At 37.6% G+C, this 13,693-nt stretch overlaps 1 protein-coding gene across 1 annotated transcript in view; it reads right to left on the bottom strand.

Moving 5' to 3' along the window:
* USP32 (ubiquitin specific peptidase 32) overlaps positions 1–13,693 on the bottom strand; it is a 237,571-nt gene that overhangs the window by 108,413 nt on the left and 115,465 nt on the right. Inside the window, exons 4-5 of the mRNA XM_042781920.1 lie at positions 3,176–3,281; positions 680–798 (exon numbers count right to left, since the gene is read on the bottom strand). Of these exons, the coding sequence (XP_042637854.1) occupies positions 680–798; positions 3,176–3,281 (225 nt within the window). The remainder of the gene's footprint in view (positions 1–679; positions 799–3,175; positions 3,282–13,693) is intronic.

The following is a 13,693-nucleotide window of genomic DNA, read 5'->3' as shown; positions in this document are numbered from 1 at the left end:
TATATATATATATATATATATATATAAATAAAATTGGGAGCTCTGGTGGTATAGTGCCTAAAGCATCTGACTGCTAACCAGAAGGCTGGTGGTTCAAACCTATCAGCCATACCTCAGAAGGAAGACTGGGCAATCTACTTCCATACAGATACCGCCTTGGATTCAATTTTAAAAATAAATAAATAAAAAGAGGTTAGACTGTTAGACAAACCCAGAGATACCTATTTAGCTTATAACATAGCCAAATAAAAGCAGTAAGTCCCCCAAAACTCTTGTGCCCAAGAGCCTTAATGTGTTTTAAGGCTAGAACTCAAAGAAGCTGAGGGAATGGAGGACCTAGATAGAAGATTCAGTACCTGGGCAACTGATATGACAGCACTTTTGGGAATATTCTACCGATTTCAGAGTCCTGGTTGAGAGTGAGAATGTTTTATTACACCAGAGGTACAGACAGCTCCTTTACAACTGAACTGAAATTTTTCAGATTCACAAATACAGCAGTAATGAGAGTCATGGGCTTTTGATCATAACACATAAATTGTTGGAAATGCAGATACTACAGAGAAAAATGTCAAGAATATGCTACACATAAACATCTATTCATCACAGCCAAACTCATTAGACAACTGAGTTCACACTTTGTCAAAAGGAAGGAATGAAATATAAATTTTTAATCTACCTCTGAGAAACACTTCCTGAGTGTATCTGGGACTTTACCATCCACCACATGGAGCATTCTTTCCATTTCTTCCCGAATAACATAGCTTCCAGATTCACTTGAAAAAAGACTAAAAATGTCTAGGAGAAAGACAGAATAAATTAATTTTACCACAGATTAAATATACCCTAGCAGAAATTGGAAAGGAACAGGAAGGTAACAATTATTAAAAGATGACTAGTGCCTAACACTTTATACATGTAATTTAACTTATTCCTCAAAATAACCTGGCAGTGTAAATTAAAACAACAATGTAGTATCTCTTCAAACATGAAATTTGCAACATGTTTAGGTGTAACAATACCAAGAGTCACAAAAAATGTAGAGAAATGGGGCTTCTTTTATTCTGTTAATAGTGGTATAAATTACTGCAACCAATTTTGAGAGCAACTTAACAATAACTAGTAAAAGTGAAGCTGTCTGACATAGCAACTCCACTTCCACCCTTAAGAAATTCCCATATGTGCATAGAAGGCACAAGGATGCTCATTGGAGCATAGTTCATTAACAGCAACATTTAGAAAAAAGGATGCATGCCTACAAGAAAACTGGTAAACTGAGAAATACACACACACACACAATGAAATACTATATTATATATAGCAGTTAAAATAAAGAACCTTCAGCTTTGTGCATCAAGATGGATAAATATAAAAAACTAATATTCAGGGGGAAAAAATTGCAAAGTAAGCCACACAATATGATACCATCTATTAGAAAGTTTAAAATTTGCAAAAAAGTTGAAGATATGTTTAAGGATACATGAAGATGTCATAAATATGTAAAAATATGCATGAGGGTGATTAACTCTGCTAAGTTAGGAAGAACATGAATGGGATCCAGGAGAGGACACAGAGAGAGCTTCACCTGCAGCTACATCATTTTATTTCTTAAAAAACAGGATCTGGAGCAAATGTGATATGGTGTTAGGTAACAATAAAGATGTGTAGAAATATATATATGTATATATGTTTGAAACACAGTATAATAAAAATAAATAAACTTTAAAAATATACTTGTTTGCCTGTGACAAGAAATTCTATTATTTTAAATTACTAGTTGCCTATAGCCAGTGTATATATGTGTTGCTGGAGGAACGCTAATTTGGAAAACCCAGGGTCATAGTTAAATCCCAATTCATTATCTTGATTTAATGGGTGTATACATCAAAAATATATCAAAATGTACACTTTGAATATGTATACTTTATATTAAGTCAATTATATACCTCAATAAAACTTTTTATGATTTGGGGGAGGTGAGAACAGATTCAGGAGAAAGAAAGAAGATTCTGAGAGATTCAGAAGAAGTAGTCAGAGGGCAGGTTAGAAAAGGATGGAAGAAGAGAGAAAGATCCAGCAACTAGTGGACAAGAATAAAAACTTAGGCATTTTTAGAGAAAAATGTTATACTCTGTGTAATATAAACATAAAGTATACAATACAGTGATTTTTAGTGTAACTACTGTGTTGTGCAATCATCACTAGTATCTAATCTCAGAACACTCCTATCAACCCCAAAAGAAATCTCATATCTCATAGCAGTCACTTCCCATTTTCTCCCTCACCTATAAATCCTTGGCAACCACTAACCTATTTTTTATCTCTATGAATTTACCTCCTGACATTTTACATAAATGGAATCCTAGAACACATAGCCTTTTGTGACTCTCTTCTTTCATTTAGCGTAACATTTTTAGTGAACATCCATATTGTAGCATGTCTCAATACTTCAATTCGTTTTTATTGCTGAGTTAATATTCCACTGTATGGTTATATCATATTTTGCTTAACCACTCATTAGGTGATAGACATTTAGGTTGTTTCCTTTTTTTTTAACTTATTAATAATGTTGCTATGAATACGTGTACACATTTTTGTGTAAATGTATGTTTTCAGTTTAGGGGGATGTATACTTAGGAGGAGGCGCTCTGGTAGTGCAGTGTCTAAGGCACTTGACTGCTAACCAGAAGGCTGGCGGTTCAAACCCACCAGTCACTCCTTGGAATTAAAGCTGGGCAATCTACTTCCGTAGTGATACTGCCTTGGAAACACAAGGAGGAGTCGCTATGAGTTGGATCCGACTTGATGGCACATAACAACAACAACAAACATACCTAGGAGTGGAACTGGTGAGTCATACAGTAAGGTAACTCTAATGTTTAACAGTCTGAGGAACTGCTAAACTGTTTTCCAATGTGGCTATATTATTACACAATTCTACTAGCACTGTATGAGGGTTCAAATATCTCTATATCTTTGCTAAGATTTGTTAGTGTCTTTTTTATTTTAACCATCTTAGTGGGAATGAAGTGGTATCTATCACTGTAGTTTCAATTGCATTTCCCTAATGACTGATTATGTACAGTTTTTTTTTTCCCCAAGAATTTATTGGCCACTTGTGTTATCTTCTTTGCACACAGCTGTGGTATTATCATTTTGAGATAACAGTACTTACATTTTGCTTTTTCTTCATCTCTGCCTCTTGTAAGGAGGACGAGTCCAACTATTAAGTTATTGAAATGTAGCCCTTTGGACGTTCCACCAAAAGAACAGTAAATCACCTAGAGGAAAGTGATACAGGAATGTTCACAGTTGTTTTGGAATTAGACGCTGATCACCTTTAACAAATTTTGTTTCCATCTACAGAAAAGGCTGTAGTAAATGTTACTGAAATGATGCTAAGTTTCTCCCTTTTACTTCTTTTGCACTTTGTTATTACATTCAGCCAAGAATATACTACATCTAACATGTATTACTGGCTCATACAACACAATATTTATTCCTTCTCTTCTGAGTCCTTATCAAGGTCCAAGAGGATAAAGATTTTCTTTAATAGTTCCAATAATTGGACAAGAATTTTGTGCAATAAAAGAACTTCTTTTCAACCTCTTTAAAACTTATATGCACCATTTTAATCAAAAGTAAAGACATTCTCTGATTAACAGTTTAGAAATACTGAAAGACTACTGTTTTGGTTACCTAGTACCGCTCTGACAGGAATATACCACAAATGGTATGGCTTGACAAATGGGAGTTTATTCTCTTACATTTCGGGAGGCTTTAAGTCCAAGTTCAAAGTTCCAGGCTCTAGGGGCTGGGTGAAAGCCCCTCAACCTTGGGCTTCCGCTCAGTCTCTTGTTCCAGACCCAATGAAGCTAGAGGCATCTCTTCACTCAGGCAGCTACTGGCTGCTGAGACTAACAAGCCCAAGGTTGATAAATAAAATAGCACAGTCCTGATGTTAACAAACCACACAGCAGGCCATTGATTCAAGTCCATTCAAAGTCTCAGGATTGGTAGAGCATGGCAAGGCTGCTGAACGATGACTTGGTTACATGTAGGGTCCAAGCATGCCATAGGCTAGAGACCATTCCCAAAGCTGTTTCTTATATATGGGAAGCAGACCACATTCCTAAAGTAGCTACTCAACTGCTCGTGGTAGGTCCCACCATGGAGCTGACTGCCAGTCTCATCATGGGGAATAACTACCACCAGCTGCCCCGCGACTCAAACAGGGCCAGCAAAACTGACACACAAATATAACCACCACAACTATGAAAGTATGTTTTGCACACCCAGAAATGATTAAGTATGATAGTAATCAGAAATAAAGAAAAGACAGACAGGAAATGGACAGCAACAGCAATCACAAAAATTCAGTCATCCATTCAACAATTCTTTATTAACTGTCTGGTATTTCCAACATAGAATTTCATTATCGACAGAACTCATGATTAAAGAATATTTCAAGAAATAAAACTGGCATGGTCAATATGAAAACCAAAAATATGTATTTACTAAATTATATTTATAACTATATTTAATAACACTGAGAGATGATGCCAAAAACTATGTATCTCTAGTGCCTTTGATAGTTCAACCTAGCAAAAAACTAGACAAGAGAGATGACTTCAGATAACACCTATCTTGAACAGAACAGAAAAAATACATTTTGTGGAATAACTATTTTTGGTTATCTCCCTGTTGGGAGAAGGTAACAGAAAAAAAAAACTTCTGTCCCAGGGGGAGAGGCAGGAAAGTATCATGGCCCTAGGCCTTTAGAAGGAGCTCTGGTAGCATAGTGCCTAAGGCATTTGATTGCTAACCAGAAAGCTGGCGGTTCAAACCCACCAGCCACTCCTCAGAAGGAAGGTTGGGCAATCTACTTCTGTAGTGATACTGCCTTGGAAACCCAAGGAGGGGTCGCTATGAGGCCGACTCAATGGCACATAACAACAACAACAACAGATAGAGATAACTGCTAGGGAAGAGGTAGGTTCACTGAGAAATTCTCCCTCTGAAGACCCAGAGACAGTGCTTGCCTAAAACTGAGAGAGAAGTAGGTAACAGAGCATGCTCTCCTGCCCAGTATCTGCACGGCTCTCCTGTGCTAGTAAGCACTGAGGATAAGTAACAGCCGTATACTGCTATGAGGGAAGAGCATGGAGAGAAAGCCTCTCGGAGGCACAGCAACAAAGGGAAGACAGTATCAAAAGTTGAGGGTAGAGCAGACATTGAGAATAATCTTCTGGCAAACCATCTCCTACCCTAAGAAAAAGGTAACCCTATACTGGAATTCACAGCCTGTACTGCACTGAAGTAACCACAGCAACCATAAAATGCAAATACAACTCAACTAGGAACTAAACTGTCTCAATCCCACAACTAAATGCCTCATCAGGCAAAAACACTATTTAGCTAAGTCTCTACAAAATATCTGTCTGTCGAAGAAAGACTGCAAATCACACAAAGAAGGAAAAACCAAAAAAAAAAAAAACCCCACTAACTTGAGGCAAAGTAAAAACATGGTTACAAAGTTGAAGAACGCTTTGGAATGGCTCAATAGTAAATTCAACAGAGTCTAGTAGGGGATTACCTAACATGAAACACAGAGAAGAAAAAAAAGACTGGGTGGGGCTTGGCGGTGGGAGGACCATAAAAGAAAACCCAAGAGCTGAAACCCAAGAACAAATTAAATGATTTAACATACTTGTAACTGAAATCCAAGAAGAGGAAGACAATGAAGCAAAAAAAATATCAGAAGAGAGAAAGGCTGAGAATTTTCCAAATTAGTAAAAGACATTAAAATTACAGATACAAACTCAGAAAACAATAGGCAGGATAGATGACAGCCCAAGTCCCTCCTCTTAAAAACAAAAACAAAACAAAAAACAAAAACAAAAAAAAAACCTAGACAAATTATATTGATATTATTTGGAACCAAAGATAAAATTCTAAAGGTAACCAAAGGAAAAAAGACACATTAGATTGAGAGAAACAAAGATTACAGCTGACTTCTCATCAGAAACTATGTAAGCCAAAAGACAGTGGAGTGATACATTTAAAGTGCTGAAAGAACAAAATTCAACAAACTTTTTGAATGGCCCAGAAAACCTACTCCTATATATTTAACCAAAGAATCAATAACTAGCAAAAGTATTTTTCAAGAAGGAAGGAAAAATAGACTTTTGCCAAAAAACATCACTAGCTAACCTGTACTACAAAAAAGAAAGTAAGTTCTTCAGGCTGAAAGAAATACGATACCATACAGGTATTTATACCTACACAAAGAAATGAGTCCTGGAAATGGCATAAGGGAAAGTAAATATAAAAAGCAGTCATTGTTCCTTTATTTTTAATTGCTCTAAAACCAAAAAACCAAACCTACTGCCATGAAATCAATCCTGACTCATAGTGACCCCCACTGGGTTTCTAAGGCTATAAATCTTTATGGAAGTAGATCACCCCATCTTCCTCCCATGGAGCACTGGTTGGTTTGAACCGCTGACTTTCTGGTTAGCACCCAAATGTCTTCCTCACTATGCTACCAGAGCTCCTAAAAGAGCATAGGCTATCTAAAGCAATAATAGTAGAAATGTGTCTATTACATATAAAAAAGTAAAACAAAACTCGTCTGGTGTTTGATCACTGGGATTCAATGTGTCAAATCTATTATTCTTCACGTTCTCTAAATTCAGGTAGGAAATACTTAAGGTTGTATTTTGGTTCTCACAGACTTGTTTTAATCTTCTTCAGCTTCAACCTGAACTTGAATATGAGCAAATTCGGTCATGTGGTCTCCAGCATCATTTTCTTTCGCAAGGCCCTATCTTCCAACTACCAATAGTTCTTTGTTTCCAACTTTCATGTTCTCATTACCAGTAATTATTAATGCATCTTGATTACATGCTTGATCAATTTCAGACTGCAGAAGTTTAACAATCTTTAATTTCTTCATTTTTGGCTTCAGTGGTTGGTACACAAATTAGTATTCACTGGTCTTCCTTAGAGGCATATGGATATTATCCTGTCATAATCAAAGATCAGGCTTGGTCTTGAAATGTTATTTTTGAGGATGACTGTGACACTATGGTGCAGTGAATTACTTAATATGGCTCTTCTAGCTCTGATCTTTGTGACTCCCACCAGATGCAAATGTGAGGTGTTTGTTGTCCACCAAGAAAATTGAATAGTTTGATAATAACGGCAATAAGATACACGGTACCCTTGTGGGGGTGGGACTGTCCAAATAAGGTATATGAAACCCTAATGTAGGGATTGGTCAGTTTTGCCATCCCACTATGCTTAAAATGAGCCATCCAAGAGGCAGGAGAGAGGGGAATCTCCCTACCATCAAGAAAGAAGAGCCAGGAGTGGAGTGAGTCTTTGGATCTGAGATCCCCGCACTGAACTTCCTTGATCCAGGAAAGAAAGAGCTGTAACATTTTGCTGAGGTGATGAGGGACAGCAGTAGAAAAACCATGTCGGCAGAGGCTAAGACTGGCACAAGACACAGAGTGGTGGTCCTCCCAGAGAAAGCTGAGTGCCTTCAGACAGGCAGCTCGCTGTGTGGAATGGGGTACCTCTCTGGGCACCTATCATCAGAGCTAGAAGAGCCTTTTAACACTTGCCTGAGTACGGCAGAGGCCAAGGGGCCACAGGGCTGAGACTAAAGCCAGAGAGAAGTATGCCTGCATATGTCTGAGAAGAAGCTGTCTTGATAGAAGAACTGTACCCTGAAGTGCTCCCAATCCTGAAGTGTAACCTACCACTTCCCTAGTAAATCCCATAATCCTGAGCACTGTATGTGAGTTCTGTGTGGTCAATGCAACAAATTAATGAATCCAGCAGAGAAACAATACTGTTGGGAGGGACAGTTGGTGTCAGAATGGTAGAAAGGTCGGAGGGTGGTGACATGTCTGCCCTCCACTTCATAGGAATTAATGAGCCTTGGCTGCTGATGCTGATGGTGATCTTTTCTCCTGCTTTTTTGAAGTTAAAGGAGGTCAGACAATGCCACCCCCATGCCCTTTTTATAGATGTCATTCCTCTTCAATTTGTCATAGTAGACCATATGATTGTCCATTTTGAAATGGCCAATACCAGTCCATTTCAGCTCACTAATACCTAGAATATCAATCTCTGTGTGTTTCATTTCATTTTTGACAGCTTCCTATTTTCCTAGATTTATACTTTATATATTCCATGTTCCAATTATTAATGGATGCTTACAGCTGTTCTTCTCATTTTGATATTTTCTAAGATATTCTGTTTTCTTAAATATTTGTTAACCATGAATTTGTAAACTGAGATTTGGCATACTGTTATATTAGATGTTTGGGGTAATAATCTCATTAGCCTCCTTTCAAATGATGATATCATCCCAGTAAATAATATCTTCTAAGTAATACGATTAGTTCAGAAGAAAAGGATATTAAACTGCATTTTGAAAGTGAAAAATTTATACTATAATACACCAAGAACGTTCTCTGGACATATAATTTAAAAGTGTTTTTTTTTTTTTTAAAGGCAGATGTGTGTAGGTGGGAAGAGTTTAGAAAAGGTTGTATCATGTTCTAATGACTGTTCTATAGTCCTGGTTCTTCTCCTCCTTCCATTGTCTTTGGGTATGGTATACACTCCTTAATGGAAGTAGTGTTGTTGTTGTTATGTGCCGTTGAGTCGGCCCCTACTCAGAGCAACCCCTCCTTGGGTTTCTGAGGCAGTATCATTACTGATCGGAACCGACGTGATGGCACATAACAACAACAACATCATTACTGAAGTAGATTGCCCAACCTTCCTTCCGAGAAGTGGCTGGTGGGTTTGAACTGCCAGCCTTCTGGTTAGCAGTCAAGTGCCTTAGGCACTACATAGGTGATGCATATTTTTACACACCACACTGTTTGAAGTCAGAGAAATGTGAGTCTGAAGTCAGGCTTTATGAATTTACCAGCTGTGTGGTCTTGGCAAATCACTAAACTTCCTGAGTCTCTGTTTCATTTTCATTACCGGTATGCAGAGGCTCTACTACATGTCTTCTCATTCCAGGACCCAGGCTAAAGGCCAGTGCCTATGTGGGACAAAAAAAAAGGGCAGAAGCCAGAGCATGCTCCACTTTGTTAACTAATCACAGTTAACTCAGCACTGATGCGTGCATGACTTTTCCTTCAGAAAATATCTTTCCCAGGTAAACTCCACTATACCTTTTAAATTACTTGATTAACTATCTATAGAACCAAATTAATATTTCTCAAATTACATAATTTTTCCTCTTAAAATTTTAAAGAAGAGTTGATTCAGTTTTTGTCTACGTCAATAATTTTCTGTGCTTTTTGTAGATATTATTTCTATCAAATCCAATTTTCTCAGATTGAAGTAGACACATTTAGGAAAAAGACTTATTTTGTGAATATCTAGAGAATAACAAAATTTTACACTGTGCCTCTTTTTAAACTGCTGTAAGTTTATTTAAATATGTCACTAGGTATCACTATGAGGGATATCACTGCTAATGTCACATGGATTTTGGCTGAAAGCAGACTATCAGAAAGATGTTTACCTGTGTTTTATTGACTATGCAAAGGCATTTGCCTGTGTAGATCAAAATAAATTAGGGATAACATTATGAAGAACAGAAATTGTGCTCATGAGGAACCTGTACGGAGATTAAGAGGCAGCCGTTTGAACAGAACAAGGAGATACTACATGGTTTAAAATCAGGAGAGGTGAATGTCATGATTGCATCCTTTCACCATATTTATTCAATTTGTACCATTACCATTACCCCACTGTCATCGAGTCGATTCCGACTCACAGTGACCTTCATTGGGTTTCCAAAGCTGTAAATCTTTAAGGAAGTAGATTGCCTTCTCTTTCTCCCATGGAGCAGCTGGCTGGTGGGTTTGAATCACTGACCTTTTGGTTGGCAGCCAAGTGCCTTACCCACTATGCCATCAGAGTTCCTTATTCAAGCCGTATGCCAAGCAAATAATCCGAGAAGAGCAAAACCCACGCCACTCCATAGTTTCTAGATATAAGGATCAGTGAATTGATTACATTTTTATGTAGTATCAATATGTCTTATTTCTATTCTAGTTGTTTCACTTCCATTTAATTCAAACTCCCTGCTCCACAACCTTCTCATCTTTACTTTAAAATGGATCCTGGACAATTGCAAAATTCCCGAACTCTGTTCCAGTCTTCTGAATGTGAGTCCATTTCAGTGCTACAATCAGACCTGGCAATAGTCAGTCTGACATTTTTATCTTCCTGTATTCCTAATAACCTCCCATTACTTGAGAAGCTTTGAGTGATTCTCTGTTCCTTTCAATTACAAGTGTGTTTGTATATAATATCTTTTGTCAATATTAATCTTTTTATTATCTTCTGTCAATATTAATGTTATCTTAAAGGAAAGTTGATAAAAAAAATATACAAAGTACATGGTCATTTGGGAGTTTTAAGTGGCAGTTACTTCTAAAACTTTTGTACATTTTACTTATTATCTGTCTCTCCTCATTCCCCAAAAAAACATAAAGCAGAAATTGGATCTGATTTTTTCCTGCTATATCTCCAGCACCTATTCCTAAGAAAACATATATTCAAAGGCAATTATAATAGACAAGTCATTTGTTTATTCCTCAATAAGGTAATTTAAGATCACATTTATACAGGTATCACTTTATTTTACTTCAAATGACTTTAAAGCTTAGATAAAGATCTTAGCAAAATTAATTTTAGACTTGAATTAATTTTATGCTTCAGATTCTCTTCTAATGATGAGCTGGATCCTAATTTTTGGAATAATAAACAGTCTACAGAAGTGGCAAAAGGTCAACTTGATAAGTCTTTTGTTTTACTATAAGAAATAACTCATGTTATAATGAATAAAACAATTTCCCGATCTTTAACTATTTCAACACTTTTCTTTATTACTCCTTTGACAAAGGGCTCAGTTAAAACTTTCAAACATGTGACTATTTTATTCAAATAAGACTTTTCCTTTTAAGAGATCACATAAAAGAAGCAGAGGACCAACTCGAAACTAGTCTAGAAGTTGCCCTCAAAATTAGATTCCATGTTACAAATAACATGAAGGAAGGTTGGGCCATCCTACTTCTGTAGTGATACTGCCTCGAAAACCCAAGGAAGGGTCGCTATGAGTTGGGGCCAACTTGACTGCATATAAGAACAACAACAACAAATTAAAAATGGTACGTTCACAAGTTAATTCTGTAAGGTAAATTTAGGTAAATGTATCCTGACCTTGATTTTAGGCAGGCATTGGACAAAGTCCTTCTTAATATTATATTTTAAATAATATGATGAAATGTCACTGAATAATTATAGGAGACCATGCCAATCTGACTAAAGAATTATAAACACAAAAACTGTTGTTCAAAAATTTTACAGCCCCCAAGACTACGGTTCTTAGACAACCTTCAAGCCTGGAACGGAACTTACCCCTGTGTTCAACTTTCAGCCAAAAATAGACAGACCTATGAGGTGAACAATAACAGCAGGGAGGTAATGCACTCTTTACAACAACCTACCATAAGAGATCAAAAGGTCAGTATTTGCCCAGGGATAAAGCTCAGAAGGCACGAAAGGATAGGAAAAGAAGAATGGAAATGGTAAACACAGAGAGGAAGTGGGAAGAGGGGTTGTAATCAATGCACAAATCAAAACGGTTATTAATTGTTGAATGGAAAAACAATTTGCTACGTTAACTTTTGCCCAAATCACAATAAAAATTTATTTATTTATATTGTAATTTGGGTGAAAATTTACAGAGCAAATTGGCTTTCCATATAGCAGTTCACATACTACTTTGTCTCTTGACATTGACCACAATTTAGCACAATGCAACATCTTCCCTCCCACTTCCTCCCGATAGGTACTGCTTCCCTGTGTCCATCTCTCCATGCACTCCTACCCCCTGAGCTGTCTCCCTGTGCCTGAGCAGCCCTTCTTTCTCTCATGCTTATTCTCTCCAAGGAGATTATCTATCTCACGTAAATGCTCAACTGACATGCCTGTCTATTGTTTGGCTGGAAGCCACAGGTGTGCGTTCAATTCCAGACCTGAAGGGCAGCTAGAGGCCATAGTCTCAGTGGTTCCACCAGGCTCCCTCAGGCCAGCAAACCTGTTCCCCGCTTTTTTATTTTTCTCCAAATGATTCTGAGTTTTGTTCCACAATGTTCTCCCTGTCTCCTACAAAGATCTTTGTAGGAGATCCTCTTCCAAGTGGTTGACAGTAGTAGCCGAACACCATCTATTTCTTCTGGTCTCACAGTCATATAGGCTGCAGATCAGATGGTGTACCAGTCGTTAGGACTAATTGTTTCCATGAATTTTTGGTTTTCTTCATTCTTCTTGGCTCTGGACGAGGAGAGACCCATCACTACATCTAGATGGCAGCTTGCAAGCTTTTAAGATCTCAGTCTCTACTTGCCACAGTAGGAGGTGGAACAATGTTTTGTGTAGTATGTTATGCCAATTGAGCTTGATGTCCTCTGTGACTATGGTCCCAACCCCACAGGTTCAACTACTCGGTTCCTCTGGGTAGCTGGCTGTGACCAAGCAGTGACTACAACCTTGCTCCTTGTCAGCCTCATTATACACCTGGGAATTCAGATCATACACATAACGTTATTGCACCACTTTCTGCCAACCCTATACATGTTCTTGGATGCACTCTCCACTTCATATACATACCTAATATTTCAGCCTGTATACCCATCTATCCACCCACATACCCGTGTTTCCCTTCACTGACCACTACGTACTATGCGCAAAAGGGTTCATCTTTGTTGTTTGTACTTCCCACATACCTCTGTTTTTCTCTTCCTCAATGCCACTATATTGATCACTCACATTTGGTACATTGCCCTTTTCTTCACCCAAATCAAAACTTATCTCTATCTATCTTATAGTATTCCTTCCCCTCTACTTCCACCCCTGGAAACCAACAAAGAAAATGGTCTTCCACAGATAAATGTTTCCTTGACTATTACAATAATGGACTAATACAATATTTGTCCTTTTGTAATTGACTTATTTCACTCAGCATAATGTCCTCCAAGTTCATCCACGTTATGCAGTGTTTTGCAGATTCTACATGATTCTTTAGTGTTGCACAGTATTCTATTGTGTATACACATACCATATGGTATATACATACCACAGTTTGGATATCCACTCCTCAGTTGATGGACACCTAGGTTGTTTCCATCTTTTGGCTATTGTAAATAGTGCTGTTATGAACATGGTTGTGCATATGTCTGTTCTTGTCAGGGCTCTCACTTCTTTAGGGTATATACACTTGTGTACCTGAGATTTGGAGTTTCTCATTTAAGTGTGTTTGAGGATTCTTTTGTTTGTTCAGATAGTTGTGAAAAGAGATCAGCGGCTTATTTTACTGATTTTGAAGCTATGTATTGAAGAGTTTTTTGAAAAGAGTAATCACTATTACTGATTTTGGTCGTCTTTCCCCCTGTAGGGTCAGGATTATTTTTGCAGTAGTCTCTAGGAACCACATTAAGCCTTCATCAGCTTATTTAATTGAAAGATAATGTTGTTGTTGTTGTTGTTAAGTGCCGTTGAGTCGTTTCCGACTCATAGCGACCCCATGCACAGCAGAACGAAACACTGCCCGATCCCGCGCCAGCCCCACAATCCCTGCTATACT

Source organism: Orycteropus afer, unplaced genomic scaffold, assembly GCF_000298275.1.
Source record: "Orycteropus afer afer isolate SDZICR_OR568_19922 unplaced genomic scaffold, OryAfe1.0 scaffold00196, whole genome shotgun sequence".
Classification (NCBI taxonomy): Eukaryota; Metazoa; Chordata; class Mammalia; order Tubulidentata; family Orycteropodidae; genus Orycteropus; species Orycteropus afer.
This window is presented reverse-complemented; position numbering and strand designations above follow the sequence as displayed.